The following is an 18,145-nucleotide window of genomic DNA, read 5'->3' as shown; positions in this document are numbered from 1 at the left end:
ATACCTTGCAGTCACAGCTTATCAATATGGGTGTTATTCCTACATTAGTGAAATTGTTGGGCATTCATTGCCAAAATGCAGCTCTGACAGAAATGTGCCTTGTTGCATTTGGCAATTTAGCAGAACTCGGTAAGTCCATTATACTAATTTCAAACTTACATCCAGTTTTCATAATGTTAAGTCTTAGTTAAAGACTAAAAAAAGCTTGTTCAAGTCCTTTTGGTACATTCAACAATAATATACAAGTAATTTTTGCTTATTTTCTCTAGAATTTATAGTTGTCTCTTTTTTTTTCCTCTTTCAGTAACTGAAATTTATTTGGGTACTTAATTCAACCTTATGTTTTATGTTACTGTGCTTCAGTTCAACTAAGCACATTTTAAATCATCTAAACAGTATTTCCATAGCACTGCTACTAAATGTGAATTATTTATTAATAATATAAATATTATATCCTGCTGTAGCTCCACAAAGTTTTATCAAGATTAAATTTGGCTCATGAAAATTTCTGAATGAAATTGAGACAGACACGGTCATTAATCTGCATATACAGTATATTTTAGGTGCAGGATTTTTATATATTCTAGTCTAAATACCTCCATGTATAAATCATGAATAGATGTTAAATTTAGTTACAACTTCATTTAAATTGAAGTTTGTGGCCCTGCTTTGATCTGATGTCTTTGCAAAGAGATCAGTTTTCATTGGAATTCAACCATATGTAAATCAATGGGTTGTTAAGGCCTGTGTTTTATTAACCTTTGTGGTTTATATTGTTCTTTTGCTAACATATTTGGGGAAATTCTAGTTTTATGAGTTGGGGTGTTTTTACACTAGTAATATAGTAAGTAATACATAGCACTTACGATATCGTCTAAGAACATTCAGCAGTTCAAAATACGAAAAATATATCTCTGAGTTTGTAGTACTTGATGGCCTGAGCTCACAGATTTCAAGGCAAGAGAAACTATCATGTTACCCAGTTTAGTTTGATCATACACATAATAAATTTATTTACAGCAGACAATTCTTTGTAACAAATCAACAGCAGAAAAAGCCATCAAGGCAGCACTAAAGAAATTAACAAATCAGAGGTCTGCGGGATAGGCTCTCTGTACTGTGTCTGCACAGCAGAAAGTATAAGAGTCATACACTGGAAGCTCTAGTGCTTAAATGTAACCAAAACCATAATGCTATTAAATACAATAAATGGTAGACTCACTGAGAATTTCCTTTCCCTCTTTGGAAAGATCCAGCTTTGTCTTGTTGAGTAATGAGAACCATGGGAAAGAAACTTTACAGCAGCAGCTTCCCTTCCAGTTCATACACATTGAAAAGGTGCTCATTCTTTAAGACTGGCAAAAAATTTATTTACTTTGTAATACTTTATTCTCCCTTAAGCAATAGTCAATCACATTGTAACTGTATTATTTTACTTTTGCCTTGTAACTTCAGGGAATTTTTTTTGTGAGGTTATCATTTTTCATCACTTACAAGACAACAGTATTGCACAAATCCCTTGAAAAGCATTATATGACTCTAATTCTCTGTCAAAGCAGGGCACAAACCAGTGATGGATCTGCTAAAATACTGGAAAGATCAAAAATCCACATAGAATATACTGTGCAACCATACACAGAGAGAGAAAATGATGAGATGTGCACGAAAGTGTCTAGGATTGCAGTTCATGCTTTTCCCAAGTCTTTAGGGTCAGTTCTACGGTAAAGTAATCCCTAAGCATCCGTGAGAGCAATAGCAAAGGTGCTGGAAGGTTTTCTGACTACAGATGGCCCATAAGAGGTGGCAAAGAATGCAGAACACCAGCCCTACCACCTGCATCCCTTGTAATACTGCCAGTGAGGAGGAATATGATACAGGCAATGGAATAAGAGATGCTTTTGTTGAATGTACATTTGAAGATCTGCTGGCTAGTCTGGTAGGAACCTCGCCCGTCTGTAAAAATGCTTTATGCTGTATCTGTGCAGTATGAGATGGCCCAGAAACAGCCACACACAGATTTCAAAAGAAATGTCACCATCATGAGACCATGTAAATATTAAAGCATTTGGTGCAAATCTTCATCTCTCCAATAGAAAATGCAGTATATAACCTGTTTTTCTTTCTATTAAGATGAGGGAAATCAAAGACTTCTTTTTGTACTATTACTGTCTCTATAGCTAGCTTATATTTTGGTGAGCAAAACCAGACCAAACAGCCTTGAATCATATATTTTAACAGCCTTAACCATAACTAATTCAGGTCAGCACATTTAAAGTGTTAGACATTTATCTTTTCATTTTGTGACAAGCATGAGTGTATTGCTCTTGTCTCTGAAGAGCTGTTAGTCATCTTCCTGAATAAACCCGGTAACAAAGAGAAAAAGTAGTTCTACCTTCTTATGTGGTTTTTTACTTTATACTGATTTTCTCCTTTTGCTTCACAGAGTCAAGTAAGGAGCAGTTTGCCTACACAAACATTGCTGAAGAGCTTGTGAAACTGTTCAAGAAGCAAATAGAGCATGATAAAAAAGAGATGATTTTTGAAGTTTTGGCTCCCCTGGCAGAAAATGGTGAGAATTTTTTTTTTCTTACTCCATTTTTTACTCATTCTCTTTATGTGTATTTTTTATTTCAGTATATGGGCGTGTTTTTCAGGCACTAAATGCAGAGTAATGGGCTGTCTCCTTCCAAAGCCACCACAGCTGATCCTTGTGATTGTAGTGTCATGAAAAGTGAATGGGTCTTAATTGTTGAGCATATGACAGGAGCCAGCACATTGTTGATGCTAATTCCATCACTGATTCACTCTGCACACAATTATGTTATATTTTACTGCCCTGTGCCCACAGTGGGAATATCAAAAGCTGCTTTTTAGTGAGCTTCACAACATTTGTCTGCAAACATTGGCTCAAGTGTTCATAGACCATTGGAGCACCAGAACATCATTTCCTGGAATCACAGAGCCACTGGCAGTTCCATTTCCTATAACATTACTTTTGCTAGGGACATATCAATTGCAGAGCTGAGGGCTGGACACTCTGCCCTTACTGTTCATTGAGAGATCATATGAATTTAATTTGGGTGTTTAGTGGCGTATCTTACATAGCCCCAGGCAGCCCCTGGGAGTTTGACTCACTGCTCAAGCCAGGGCAGGAATTGGTGTGCACCCCTGATCACCCCTCTGGGATGTTCCTCCAGAGGAACAAAGGATCAGACAAAGGTTGCTTGTACAATGTATCATCTGCCCTTAATGGAAATAAATGAGTTAGTCCAGGTGGAGCTGGACTGATGTGGGAAGCAGCTCTGTGCAGGGAAGACATCACAGTATTTGATGGCTCTCTAACCTCGTTTTAACCACTTCAGCATTAAAGCTTTTTTTAATTGAATAGATTGTTAGACAGAACTGCAAACTCAGATTTACGTTTCATCCTATTCTGTTCTGCATGCACACTCTGTGTGTGTCTGTTTTACAAAGTATAAGTCAGGATAAACTTTCACTTCAAGTTAAAAAGGTATTTTGACTTTTATTTTAAGTGGCATGGAAAATCAATTTCTTTTTTCAACTCTAAAAATGCGCATCTTTTCCAAAATATATAATTCATTATATAATAATTTAAAATCTGTTTTAAGATAGTTCCATCCTCAGAATGACACAAAATAGGGTTGAACTTTTTGTGTGTTTGCTATATGTCAGTTCAAATGCTTAATTTTTCTTAGAGTATGTTTTTTAGTTGCAATAAGGTTTGAGAAATTCAGTGCTGCTGACCCTAACTCAGATGCTCAGATGTTGAAAGGTAGTCAGAAAAACATTTCCACTGTGGATTCAAGGCATTCTTAAATGAGTTCACTTTGCTGGTACTGTTTAGGTGCTTTTCATTGTAGATAATGAGCAATCGGTCAGAAGGGAAAAACATCTCAATTAAGTATTTGCAGCATCTGGATTTTGGTGGTTGGGGTGTTTTAAGGGGTTTTTTTTCTAATTTACTTGTTGATTAAGGATACTGGTATAGCAATTTCAAATCACAGAACATCTGCAACTCTGCATTCTATGGCTAAGGGAATTCTCTATTTTTTTAAAGCACCTCAGTGCAAAAGAGCCTATTTTAAAAAAATCCCAACTGGAGATTTTGCATTTCCTTACAAAGTTCATGAGAAGGTCGGCCGCTCTTAAAGGAACAATGAATTTCACTGAGGCAAAAAGCCTAGGGACACCAGGAAACTGACAGTCAGACACATCCTTCACCAGAGATAGAACACACTTCCTCTCCCAAGTGTGGCTTGTAAACCGTATGAAAAAAAATATTTCCAAAGCCCTGGCCTAAAAATATTTTAACTTGGGTTAAACACCTTATAATAAAAACACCATTTCTTGTAGAAAACTGAGAGAAATCCACTTCTTTTGCACACTTCTGCAGAGTTTTGTGACTATTTTTCAAAATCAGCCAGCAAAAACTACCAGAATCACTTTAATGTATGAAAAGACCTTACATAGCATAAGACAGCCTGCTGTCTCTTAACAGAAAGGGAGTTTAGGCATGTAGATTCCAAGGGAAATACCTGTTAAATATTTTCTTATTTTAGAAACAAGGAAAATATATTGTTCCCAGACTCTATGTCACCTGAAAAAAATATTTATTACCTTCTCAAGCCTTGTTTTGAATAACAACTAAGAAATTAGTTTGCCTCATCAGTTTCCAGAACAAACTTCTCTGCCAACCCAACCTTTTGGATTTGGCCTTTCTGCACTCCTCCTGGAGCCCTTTCAACAAATGGCAGATATACTGTTTGTCTTTGGAAAGCATGAACTCAGCACAGTCCTTATGAGTCTGCTGTGCCATGACTCAGGTGCCAGAAGTCTGTTGTTAGAGAAATATCCTCATTTTTAGAATTGAAGAGCTCCATACACCTTCAGCTTATGACTGTGCTCTAAAGGCAGTCCAGAGCCAGGGAAAGCCTGTTAGATGGACAATAACAGAAGCTGGCCATAAGAATTTCAAATAAAGAACATGGGTTTATGTACATAAGTTGTCAGTGAAAACACTGACATGACTGTTTCTTACAGTCCATCCTGCATATGTGTGTAGGATAGAAGCATTTAAAATCCTGATTCTGACTCTGTTATCCGTGCTATTTTCCAGATGTCATTAAACTGCAGCTGGTTGAAGCAGGTTTGGTGGAGTGCTTACTTGAGATTGTCCAGAAGACTGTGGACAGTGACAAAGAGGATGATATTGCAGAGCTTAAAACAGCTTCTGATCTTATGGTTCTATTATTGCTTGGAGGTAAGGATGGGCTGTCACTATGTTCTGCAAAGCAACAGCAGATACTTGTAACGCTGTTTGGCTGCTGAATTACATTATTTATTAATTTTTTAAATAACCTAGATGACCTGCTGCACACCAGGCAAACATTTAACAGGTCAGATTTTGTCCCTCACTGCAGGATTGGATTAACTGTAGTGGAACCAGCAGAGCTTCACAAATATAAAGAGAAGTGTCCCTAACAAACACTTTGGCTTGCTAACTCTCTGTGCTTTTTACCCCAGATGAATCCATGCAAAAGTTATTTGAAGGAGGAAAAGGCAGTGTGTTCCAAAGAGTACTTTCATGGATTCCTTCCAATAGTCATCAGCTACAGCTTGCAGGAGCACTGGCTATTGCAAATTTTGCCAGAAATGGTAAGAACATGCCATAATAGCTTATGTAAATTTATGTGTGCCCCTCTGTCATGCTCTGTCTGTAGAGCTGCACACAAGAACTGTGTTGCAGTAAAGCTGCTGCTGAGTTACACAGCAACATCGCTTGTTTTAAACTTTACAATCCTCAAAAGCATTAAACCTACTTTAAAATATTACTTTGCATTTGTAGAGGGGTAAAGGGGATTTCTGCCTTCTTCTGATTTCTTCTGTCACTCCTGTAAGTTTGTCACGAGCACTGCAATTCTCGCAGATGATGGTGGTCAAATTCTCAACAATGAAATCTAAAAAGGAACAAGGAAACAACCCTTCTATTCATAAGAAGCTATTGTAAAAATCTTAGTAATAATCTTCCCTTCACAAATAACTTGTTACATCTCGCACAGACGGAAACTGCATCCATATGGTGGATAATGGCATAGTTCAAAAGCTGATGGATCTGCTAGACAGACATGTGGAGGATGGAAATGTAACTGTGCAGCACGCTGCACTGAGTGCACTCAGAAACCTGGCTATTCCTGGTAAGCCTCTCTTTGCATTGCTAACCATCCGAAGGTGAAATTCTGTTCTCCCACTGTACCCCCCAGGGAATGTGGGTGGGAGCACTGACTGACAGTCCTAGTGGCAGGTCAGACTGCTGCTTTTCATTCTGGCTTATCACTGCTTCTGTGTCACTGTGCTTTTTGCACAGCAGTTCAGAAAAGTGGTTCAGAATATCTCACAGGCATAGTGACTGTCCCTTGCCACTTTGATCCCACAGTATCCCCCACCAAAGAAAGGGTGAGGAAATGAGGAGGCCTTGAATATGTTTTCTCAACCCTTTTTGTCCAGAGCACTGCATATTTATTTTTCTTTCTGCTTGCTTCATTTGCAATCTGTCTCACAGCTGAGGGTCCCCACCAGAGAACAGTGTCCACTTTGTTAAAACACTGCATCTTACTTAAGACACTGAAAATTGCCAAATTAGAGCTGGAGGTAGACCGACAGAATAGCCAGCCTATTGCAGTTAGCTGCTATTTGTTGGCAGTAAGCTGAATGCTAATTTTGTCATTTACAGTAACTTAATTTGTGTGAGTTTTGATTACCCAAGCATAAAGGTAGAGCACACGCACAAAACAACAAAGCAAATCCGTAGCACTTGTGTATGGTTTCTTGTGCCAAGCCAAAAATAAGTCTATCACCCACATAACCTTATTTTACTATTTTTGGTTTTGACAAATCCTAACTTTTAGAAATGATTGTGCATACATAACTAAACCCACTGAGGTTTAGCAGTATTCCATTTGCTTACCTTTCTCGGATGAGTCATTCTTTTCATTTCCATCAGTCAGCTTGCCTGTAGCCTATGCTGAAGGGCGTCTGCCAGAGACCTACATAACCATCCCTGTACATTGTTAGAAAGAAACAAACAAGTAATAACTGGCCTCAGCGATGAGCTCTGTGTCAAAACACTATTTCAAATGCCTAATAAGTATTTTTTTCCAAGTACACTATGGGGCAAGGTTTGCACCTTAAATGCATTTCAGAGAGTTCTGTGAAAGTGGAGAATATGGACTAGGGGAAGGGATGAAAGAGAGGTTGGAGAGGGGAAGAAGGCAACAAAAGACTACAGACGCCAGGCATGTCAGGCCAGAGTATTATTTGTATGAAGTATTGGAACTGAGTAAGAGATTATTCTGCTAATTGGATGCTTTCGTTCCTTTGCCTGTGAGAAATAGAAGAGTGTGGTTGGGACTCAGAGAAGTTTCCTCATATTTGGGGGTGCAAGTATTAGCCTGGGCATCTGCCAGATGGTTTTTTTGGAAGACTCCTTTCCTACACCAAAGGGAGGAGTCTACCCCTTCAATGGTGCTCAAGCTGAATACAGAAATTTAGATATGCATGCTAGGAAAAAACACTTTATTTCACAGAAACCATGACATTTTTCCACAACACAGTATCATCAGCGCACACTGTTCATGAAGTCTGTGCTCACAACCTCTTTTTCAAACCACATTTGAAAATGTGCTTCAAGACCAGCTCTGAAATAAACTGCATCTTCCAGAAATGTTTTTGAGATCAATCCCTGTTCTTTATTCATGCAGTTGTAAATAAGGCTAAGATGCTATCAGCTGGCGTTGCAGAAGCTGTATTGAAATTTCTCAGATCGGAGATGCCCCCCGTTCAGTTCAAGCTGCTGGGAACATTAAGAATGTTAATAGATGCACAAGGTAAAAATAAACTTTTCTCTATGTTAAGTGATTCTCTTTGGTTCAGTCTGTGATATGCTGCCAAGATTCTTAAAAGAGAGAAGCAGAGTTTTTCTAAATTTCATTCCTGAAGTCAGGAATAAATCTAATACATATGCAAAAGAAGAGGAATATGGGTTGATTTTTTTTTCAGAACTCCTAAACTGACTACCAGGGACCCTCCAAATAGGTGTCAAATGCTTATTTATTTTTGAACTTCTTTACACTGTCACATTACAAGTGTGTATTGAGGTGTGAGTGTTTTAAGCTACCACTCCTGTTTTGCTGTTCACTTACTGTATTCCCTGGCTGTACCTCGGTCCTTGGAACAGGATAATACTCTATTAATTGATAGACTGCAATTCCAAAAAGAAAAAGCACCTTTTAGTTACCAGTTTGTTCCAGGATGAGGATTTATAAAATCAGAAGTCTGGTAAAAACCAGAAATAGTTCATGAGGTTAATTAGCTGTGTATTTATTTTTGACTCAGTCCTACAGATTTTTTCAAAAGACCCATTCTAATTCCAGCAAAGCTATTGGATGTGAAATAGACATTTTTTAAAGAAACTTACGTGACTTACAGTCTATCAAACCTGATCTAACTGACCACAGTGCTCCCTTCTGGCAGCAGTGCCTCCTGGTTTTTAATTCTTGAGCTGGCTCACATCTCAGCTGGGGGTGTGATATCACCTGTATTTTCCCTGCTCTTCATCAGTGCACAAGCTTCATTAACTGGGCTGATAAATTGTTTCAAAAACTGGATTATGAATGTTTTTCTGGATTTTTTTAATTTCTTTTCATTTTGATCGGCTTTACTTGCTTCAATGCAACGTAGACTTTTCCCGCTGGTAGTGCGGGCTAGTGAAGTTCTTCTAACTTCTCCAAGTTAGTAACTTTCAGCTTGTTTTTCTAGCACTTGCTTTAAAAAAGTGACAACCTTTTTGTTGTGTTGTTGGCTCCGGCATCATGTAGCAGAAGCAGCTGAACAGCTGGGCAAAAATGTAAAACTGGTGGAACGATTGGTGGAGTGGTGTGAAGCCAAGGATCACGCAGGTGTGATGGGAGAGTCCAACAGACTACTTTCTGCACTTATACGACACAGCAAATCAAAAGTAAGTTAGTGGAGAAAAGGTCAGCTTGTCAGAACCAAGAGTTACCCGTGCCCTTGGTTGGTAACCTGCCTTGCAATCCTTCTAGCGAGCCAGCTTGGGTATTCATGTGTTACATCTCCTCTGCCCAAGGCTTGACTCATTTTTATTTTAATTGTATCCTGCAGAAGTTCAGCATGCTGTATTCTCTATGTTTTAATGATGCTATATATGAAGAATCTGAACTCAGTTTTTAGGATCTTGCTATATATTTATATAAAACTGAGATCCAGAAATAGTCTGTCTCCCTACTCTTCAGACAGCATATTTTGGAGTTTTAAGATTCTGATAGATCATTAGAAATTATAATTTATTCCAAATTCTAACAAAAGCTTGCTTGTATACGGCAAAAGGTATAACATTAGGAAAAATTCATCTGCCTCTCCCATCACCCTCACATCAATCAGATATCTTTACCTAAGCAGTCCGAGTCCATCATTCTTGTTCAGCTGAATATTAGATGAAGCAGCCTTATAAAGGACAAACACATCTCTGGAGACAGGCTATTTCAGGCTCAGACTTCCTTCAGCATGTTCACTGATACGAACACAGGCTGCATTACTGAAATTAAATATAGCAAGTGTGATTTGGAGAGCTCGGACTGTAACACTGACCTCTTCATTCATCCATGGCATTTATTAAGTGAAAAATATAGTAGGGGCCTGATGTGTACTGAGTGTCTCCAAGAACAAAGCAACAGGCCTCACAGGGATTTAAATCTTTGTTGAATGCTAATATCACTGTCTCGGTCTAATACCCTTTTCTCCGTTTTATGTTCAGCCTCTAAAACTGATCAGGGTTCATTTTTCTGGTCTTCACTTCTTCTGCCCCCCCTCCCCAAAGTCCCCAACATGTATGCATGGATGGTAAACACCACCACAGATGTGAGACTTAATAAATATTCTCTATAGGACAACAGAATTCAATTCTAAATATGGAGACACTACTGATGACATCAAATAGATATTAAGGCAGAAATTAACAGCATTATCACAGCTGAATTAATTTTTGTTGGGTGCATGTACTCACAGAGGAAATTTGACATGAAGAGGATAACAGCTGAGAGGGTGGAGTTTTTTAAGCTTTTGCTGCCCTCTAGGTTTGAATATGAGTACAGCTGTATGGCTCTTAATGTCAGGTTTGAATTTGGCTTTTAATTTTAAATGGCGTAATATTTACAAAGGCAACAGCGAGCTTTAGTCATTCTACAAAACTGGAGTAGGTACCTGTGATTTCAGCCACACTAGCACCAAACCTGATGGCTGTCATCTACTCGGTACTGCCTTTTAAAGGGTGAGGTTCACCTACAATATAAAAAATTTTGACGTCAAAGATGCCGATTGGTTCTTAAGCCTTAGATACCCAAAATTCCACACCAATTCAAATAGAACTTAGCAGTTCCCAGATGGTCTCAGTCTGAAAACTACTTTGGAGTGTTGGTTTTTGTTTTTTTGGGGTTTTTTTTTTGTTGAGGTTGGGATTGAAGGTATTTGAGATGGTACTTTGTGTTTAGGTTTAGATGTTTATATTTTTTATTTCTGTTATAGTCTCAACAGTAGTGAGACTATACATCTCACTATTTTGCTTATGGCTGGTGTAAGAAAGGGGGATGTGTTTTAAATGGAAATTTAAGATATAGATGAAAAATTTAAATAGTCTTCTTGTTTCAAGAAATAAATGCTACTTCAAGCCTTTGTGTACTCACAGGACAAATAAAAATAATAAAAAACCAAACCACATTTCCTTAAACAGTCTCCTTTCACCATGCCAGGTTACCTGATTTTTCAGGCAAACATTTTGCAAGTATTTTTGGGATATAAGATGGTGAAAACATGAGGTGCACAACCACTTTTGAAATTATCACTAATACCTGTAGAGTATTAGTCTACTATAATCTTTATCTCTTGTCACATAAGTTGGATCAAATTTTGGACATGAAAACAGAATCCCAGCTGTGTATTTTTTATCTACTTTAGACAGTTAAATGACATTTTAAGTTCCTAGATACTGAACAACAGTACTGCACAACAGTTCATTTTAACAGCTGCCTTTAGAACAGGAACCAACACATTGGTGTCCCATACATACCTTTTCCTTACCTCCTTTATATTTGAAGAAAAATTCCATAATAAGATACCACTGCTCGTTTTCCTGTCTATGTCTAAACAGCTTTTCAAGTACGCCATTTCTGTTACATAGTAAGTTGTCATATTTGTGATCTCACCTCTCTGAACATTTTGAAGAAACTGAAAATTCGTGGAGAGATGAAGCATTTGATAACTTTATAATAACTATGTTTGTGTGCTTCCTTACCGCAAGTATATAGTTTGTTGGAGTCTTTGAACCCCTAATTATTTGATGATTGATGGTACAGCATGAGAACTTGAGTTAAACGGTATAACCTGGAAAAGAGTTCATTATGTGTGCCTTAACTTACTTATGGGGTTATCTGTCTTGGTTTAACACACTGTACCTTACAATTCCCGAGCAGTAACAGATAATATGTAGGCCTGTATATCTGTACATTGATGTATAAAGTGATTCTATGTGTACAAAGCCAATGAGTACCCTTACCCAAAGACAACACAGCATCCCTGACAGTTCCCTTATTTAATACAGTTTGTATGCAATGCAGAATTTTGTCATCTTTGCGTTATTTATTTTAGGATGTAATTAGGACCATTGTACAGAGCGGTGGCATCAAGCATTTAGTAACCATGGCGACCAGCGAACACGTAATAATGCAAAACGAAGCTCTCGTTGCACTGGCATTGATAGCGGCTCTAGAGCTAGGTGAGTATCCCAGGAGTTCACCTGTTTCCAGTCTGTGCCCAAGAGAAGCCATGGAGGGAGAATGCAATGTAGAATAGCCTCCTCCTTCCACCTGCCTTTCAGTATTTCCGTGGTGGTTCATGCAGACACGGGCAAGCCATCATAATATGCAGGAAACTGGAGAGTGCTGGTTATACGGGATCTGCTCCATCATTCTGGTAGGTGGTGCAGTGATCTAGAAAGGCCCTCCAGCTTAACTTTCAGATTTGGGGTAAAACTCAGAAAGCAAACATACCTTAGACTAGAAACTATATGACCTGACCACATTCCTACACTGGAATGTTAATCTGCTTTTGAGAGAGCTTTTTAAGTGAAGAGTCCACTTACCTAATAAGTAAGAACTAGAGAATACATAGAAGTGGTTAATGCTCCCAGCATGTCTCCCTTAAATTACCCAGGATTAAGTGCAAGAATTGCCAAATGGAGGCAGACATGATTACATGTCCTGCGTTTGTAGTGCCTCAGCTTTTGAAACAGGCAAGTACATGCTCAACAGAGGTTTTGGTTATTCTGGTTACTTACTTATTAACTAAGGAACTAAACAAACAACCTTACGTATTTTTGTTCTTGATTTCATCTCTTGCCATTGTGTACTACAGAATGCTCTGTTCAACTTTCAAATCACTGCCAATACATCAAGGAAACGTTTTAAATAAAAGGAAAGATGTTCCTATTCACATGAACCATCTCTTTGTCTTGTCTTCAGGAATTTAAAGGTTGAGCCCAAATTCAGTACATGTATCTTAGAAAGCTACAGAGGCAGTAACTCAAATGGAGATCTTGAAAAGTTTTCCACAGGCTTTATAATGGACCCTGAGCTCCTTCTACCATGGAATCAAGAACTACGCAATCTTTATTTACTCAGAATTTCCAAAAGCAAATTCAGGCAATGGAAGTGTTGAAAGCTGAAATATTCCAGGTGTTGGCCTAAATGGCTAGAAAGCCTCATGGCTTTTCTATCAGCTTACTGAACATTAAGACTGGAGTTCATCATTAAACTCTGTGACTGTCCTTTCAAGCAGTTAGACAACTTCACATTTTTACAGCAGCGAGCTGTGATTCTTGTCATCATGCTATCAAATATGTGCTTGAGTTTTATACCAATGAGTTATGTACCACAGCCTTTCACTCTGGTGAGAGATCGTGTTTCAATAAAGGGATAACACATGGAAGCATCAAAGCAAGTGGCACTTCCAGACTTAAAAATTTTCACTTGTATTTCAGTCACTGCTGAAAAGGATCTTGAAAATGCTCAGCTTGTTCAGATTCTACACAGACTGCTCTCAGATGACAGGAGTGCTCCAGAAATAAAATATAACTCCATGGTGCTGATCTGTGCTCTTATAGGATCTGGTGAGTATTCAGGAGAGGCTGCTTCCCAAGATTTATGTATGCAATATAGTTCTCTCCTACAGCTGAACACAGAGCATGTGCAAACATACTGTGACTGGTTCTCTGATCAGAATGGATGTAAACACAAATGTTTAGTTTACTGTGACTCTCTAGTGTCTGTCTATATTGTCAAGGATGAAGCTGTTAACTCAGTTTTGGATATTAACTGCAGAAACTTGACCCTGGCTTCTGTAGGATGCAGCTAGCTCAAACTTTGACAGGAAAGAAATGAAAGCATTTAAAACTGTACAAATATCAAGTTGTCTTTGCAAATATGCAGATCACAAGAATTTCATTTTCATTTCTAGCTCCAAGTTCCCTGTAATTGATGTGTGATGGTGCTTTAGAAAGGATTCTTACATTTATGTCACTAGGAAGACTCCTTCCCTCAACAGCCCTCGCATACTCAGCCCACCAGGCACAACGTGCACTAGCACACATCAGTGCTGGACACTGTAAACTCTCATCTCTCTGAGCTCACCCTCTGCTAAAGGTCAGGCTGTTTTCAGGCTCTTCGAGCAGGCTGTGGTTTGATATTGCAACTTCACACCTGTGTGTGGGCAAACAAACAAAAACCACAAAACAAAAAAGAGCAGGGTGTCATGAGGAAATTTCATTCAAGGTTTCAAGAAGTTGCTACATTTCTTTCATTCAGTTCTTTAAGAAAGATTGAATCTGTGGAGAGAGAACAAATTTCATTCCATAAAGGTCTAGGCATTTATGGTCAACTAAGATGACAAAGAACTGGAATAATTACAGAAAGGTGGAAAGTCAGAGCCTGTCTGCACAACTTGGCAAGTGAGAAACGTATGAAGGTCCTCTAGAGGTTAGTTTACAGCAATTCAATTAATAGGTTAAAAGTTACCACCGTTAACCGTGTGCTGTCTCTGTAAACAAAGGTGCTTTTTTATTTAAACAGAGTTCACTGTGCCTACCAAGTGTAGTTTTGGAGAGCTGTACATCCATGCATGTGAATATTGTATTCCTGCCATCTTATAGGAACAAATGCTCGGTTTTAGAGAGTATACACATCTCAGTGTGCAAAGACTGTGCTCAAAATTTGCTAACAAGCCTCAGCTGTCAGTAAGTACTCACTTTAATGCTAAGACATGTAAACGTAGTTGTTACTCACAACCTTCTTGAGCCATTTCATGCTTGGGACTATCCATGCATTTTAGAGCAGAAGCCTTTTGCCAAAGGTTCACAGTCAGCCTCACTGTCTTGATCTTTATTTCCACTGCTTCCAAATAAAATCATCTTCAGAAAATCCACCTGACAGTTGCATTTTCCCTTCCTGAATCTTGTCACCTGCAAGCGTGACAGAGTTATTTAAAGTCAAATACCTGTCTCTCTTGTCCACCAGGATACAGAGCAGTCTTATCTAAGGGGGAGTATTTGAGGATTATCTGAGTGGCAGAGTTCAGTGTGCCACTGCACTGTAAGCTTTGCCTAGGCATAAGGCTCCTTACCCTACTCCCAGAGAACAGACAGCAACATACTGCTGTGAAGTTAAGGCCCAGTATTTGACTGACCCAGTGTTCTGCCCTGCTTCCTGACGAACAGACCTGTGTAAAAACAGTGAGAAAACAAGAATAACAACTGAGCAACCCTGGTATTAACTTCTTAGGTGGGAGGGGAGGTACTATTATAACCAAGGAGAGGAGAATCAAGGAGCTGATTGCTCTTTACAGGAGAAAATACTAACATACACCTCTTACAGCTCTGTTGCCTCTAAACTGTTTTCATTACCGTCTCCACATCATGAGCCACATTTCCTTATTCTACTGTGAACAGACCTGTGTAGTTATTCTTAAGGTAACTGACCCCAGTATAGTTCAATAAAGACTTGAAGCAGCTCCACTGGTTTAATTATTGGTTTCATTTAATTCTCCAGGGACTGCTGTTGTTACTGTGCTTTGTTATGGGGTATCTGGCATCACATCTAACCTGATGTTGCCAACATCTGTGTTCACAGAATGGGTCAAGTTGGAAGGGACCACAGTGGTCCAGCCTCCCTGCTCAAGCAGAGCCATCGTAGAGCACATGGCACAGGATTGCATCCAGAAAGTCTCAGTGAGGGAGACTCCAGAACCTCTCTGGGCAATCCGGTCTGGTGTTCAATCACCTGCACAGTGAAGCAGTTCTCATGTTCAGGTGAAACTTTCTCTGCATCAGTTTCTGCCTGTTGAATCTTGTCCTATTGCTTGGCATCACTGAGCAGAGCCTGGTTCTGTCCTCTTCACACCCTCCCTTCAGATATTCATAGACATCGATGGGTTTCCTTCTCTGTCATCTCTTCTCAAGGCTGAACAGACCCAGCTCCCTCAGCATTTCCTTCTGAGAGATGCTCCAGTCCTTTAATCATCTTTGTCACCCTCCACTGGACCCACTCTAGCTCCATGTCTCTCTTGTACTCAGGAGCCCAGAACTAGACAAAAGCACTGCAGATGGTGCAGGACTGGGCAGAGGGTCTCTTGACCTGCTGTCCATGTTCTTCCTAATGCACCCCAGGATACCAATGGCCTTCGTGGCTACAGGGACACACTGCTGGCTCATGGACAGCTGTTCATCTACCAGGACATCCAGGTCCTTCTTCACACAGATGCTTTCCCCAGATCAGCTCCCAGCCTGTGCTGGTGCCTGGGGTTATTCTTCCCCAGGTGAAGAACTCTGCTTTTGCCTTTGTTGAACTTCAGATGGTGTTAAGTAGTTAACAGATGCTTATTTTTATGTGATTCTTTCCATCTGGAAGTTCCTCTTGCAACTGAGTGAATGGACAGGGAAAGAAAAATGAGGACAATGAAAAATGGATCATCCAAAACATTCTTAGCTAGCACAGTCTTCTGTAGGCAAGAGTCTCCATGAAACCAGATGTTACCAGCCACAGTAAAGCACAGTGAAATACCTGCTTAAACATGTTGATATCTCAGCAGAAAGCAGGAAGTGCATACATAGCATGAACACCCCAACAGCTTCACTGACATCAGTCTGTACATACACATTCCCAGGTGCACAGCAGCATGAAAGGTGCCAGCTCTTACATGGTAGGGGTTAAACTGCATGAGAACTAAAAACATGTGAACAAGAAAGTAGGCAGGGATGGGAACAAATGCCAAAGCTTGCTTTAAAAAAAAAAAAGTAAATAGCACAGCATAAAGCATAGCTATCTGAAACAGGTGGTTGGGTTTTCTCCTGGGAAATTCAGAGATTAGGCCTCCAGCAACATGTGGAAAGCAAAACAATATGTATTTATTGAGTGGGATTTCACTAGAGAGGCATGTAAGAAAACCAACCATTTTAGATCAAAACTGTAAGATGTTCAGAGTACAGGGCTTTGAGAAAACTTGTCAAATTTCTTAAAATTTCTGCTCAATTTTATGAGTTGCTGCCAACCTCAAATAATACAGTAACATGCAATCCAGGATCAGAATCATCAGACAGTGTCTCCTAGTTTTGAGTAGAACACTGCATCCATATGCACAGCACTGGGCAGTGCTCTGTGTGTTGTTGTTTGCATTAACTTCAGAACTGAGCTGTAAAGGGACAGCAGTGACCAGGTGGTGACACATCCATTAAGGACCCAGCTCACTTGGTCAGGCTAGTTTAAAAAATAAACCAAGAAAGTGTTTTCACTAAAAATATTCCTAAGCATCTGTTTTGGAAGGCAATCCAGGTGGATATTCTAAACTGCTATGCAGCAGCTTGATCATTCATCATGATCTGAAATCCATGGAGTTAGTGTGTGCTGAAAAGGCCCTGAAAAGTTGTCTCTCCATTATCAAAAGCAATTCAAAAAAGTAAACAATAACCAGATTATGAGTACTCACAGCTGTGTGCTTGTGTGTACAGGATTTAGTAGAAAAGTTTCTCACAGTTTTCTTCTGCCTATCTCATACAAAGCACTGTTTCTTTTAATATTTCCTTTTCCAGAACCTCTTCAAAAGGAAGTGCAGAGCATGGCGTTTCTAGAAGTCATATCAAAACTCCGCAGCCACGAGAACAAAACTGTTGCCCAGCAGGCCTCACTAACAGAGCAGAGACTTGCTGTAGAAAGCTGAGGAAGGGTCTTGTTTCCAGTGCATCCCATCACAGATTTCACCTTTGTCCTCCGTCCTGCTGCCGCTCCTGCTATGTTTTCCACTGTATCACTTGTGCATGCGTGTAACGTTCCCACAAATTGATGAACTGCTGTAGGTACCTGTCCAAAAAGGTTTCTACAAATTCATAGGTGGCGTTAACATGAACCTGTCTCCACCCGTAACTGTTCTACTTGTATTCTTGTTGCTTGGGCCACATAGTAGAATGTGCATGTTGTAGTCCTATGATGATGTAGAAGTGGTACTACACAACTCACTCTTTCCTCATGCCCCCTAACTGCATAAAATTGTACTACTAAATTAGGGACAACTCGAGATGCAGCAGCTCCAGACTAGTGTGCTGACTATAGGATTAAGAAGTAAATCTAGCTCAATTTTTGGTGCTTTGAAGATTCAGGTTTGAATGCAATGTACTGCTGCTCATTCACTGGTCTTGCCTATTAATGTCAAACTCGTGGTACCTAGAGGTAACAAATAAAAATTTCAGTGCTCTCACTTTACCCTGTGGTTTGTCCTTTTTTCTAATCCCACACAGAAGCCGTGACTGCACCACCGTGCACTGGTGAGTTCTTTTTGTTCCTGGCTCTGGCCCGACGCGATCACTGCCTTTCAGCTGAGCAGATACAAAGGAAGTTATTCCAACCACTTTCACTGTGTGTGCTCACACAGAGGCACTGTGTGGCATAACAATCATGCATTTTAGCAGCAACGCATGATACAATCCTTATCTTATAAAGCCATGTGTGTACGAGTG

The 18,145-nt window shown here is 39.5% G+C and overlaps 1 protein-coding gene across 7 annotated transcripts in view; it reads left to right on the top strand.

The window, feature by feature from the left end:
• Nucleotides 1-17,891, top strand: part of RAP1GDS1 (Rap1 GTPase-GDP dissociation stimulator 1) — a 90,663-nt gene extending 72,772 nt beyond the window's left edge. For all 7 annotated transcript variants that reach the window (XM_038135551.1, XM_038135549.1, XM_038135547.1 and 4 more), the window contains 10 exons: nt 1-129; nt 2,444-2,569; nt 5,138-5,281; nt 5,545-5,676; nt 6,081-6,215; nt 7,779-7,904; nt 8,895-9,034; nt 11,737-11,863; nt 13,127-13,255; nt 17,225-17,891. In XM_038135551.1, coding sequence (XP_037991479.1) covers nt 1-129; nt 2,444-2,569; nt 5,138-5,281; nt 5,545-5,676; nt 6,081-6,215; nt 7,779-7,904; nt 8,895-9,034; nt 11,737-11,863; nt 13,127-13,255; nt 17,225-17,352 — 1,316 coding nt within the window. In that variant the 3' untranslated portion in view covers nt 17,353-17,891. The remainder of the gene's footprint in view (nt 130-2,443; nt 2,570-5,137; nt 5,282-5,544; nt 5,677-6,080; nt 6,216-7,778; nt 7,905-8,894; nt 9,035-11,736; nt 11,864-13,126; nt 13,256-17,224) is intronic.
• The last annotated feature ends 254 nt before the right edge of the window (nt 17,892-18,145 follow it).

Source organism: Motacilla alba, chromosome 4 (genome assembly GCF_015832195.1).
Source record: "Motacilla alba alba isolate MOTALB_02 chromosome 4, Motacilla_alba_V1.0_pri, whole genome shotgun sequence".
NCBI lineage: Eukaryota > Metazoa > Chordata > Aves > Passeriformes > Motacillidae > Motacilla > Motacilla alba.
This window is presented reverse-complemented; position numbering and strand designations above follow the sequence as displayed.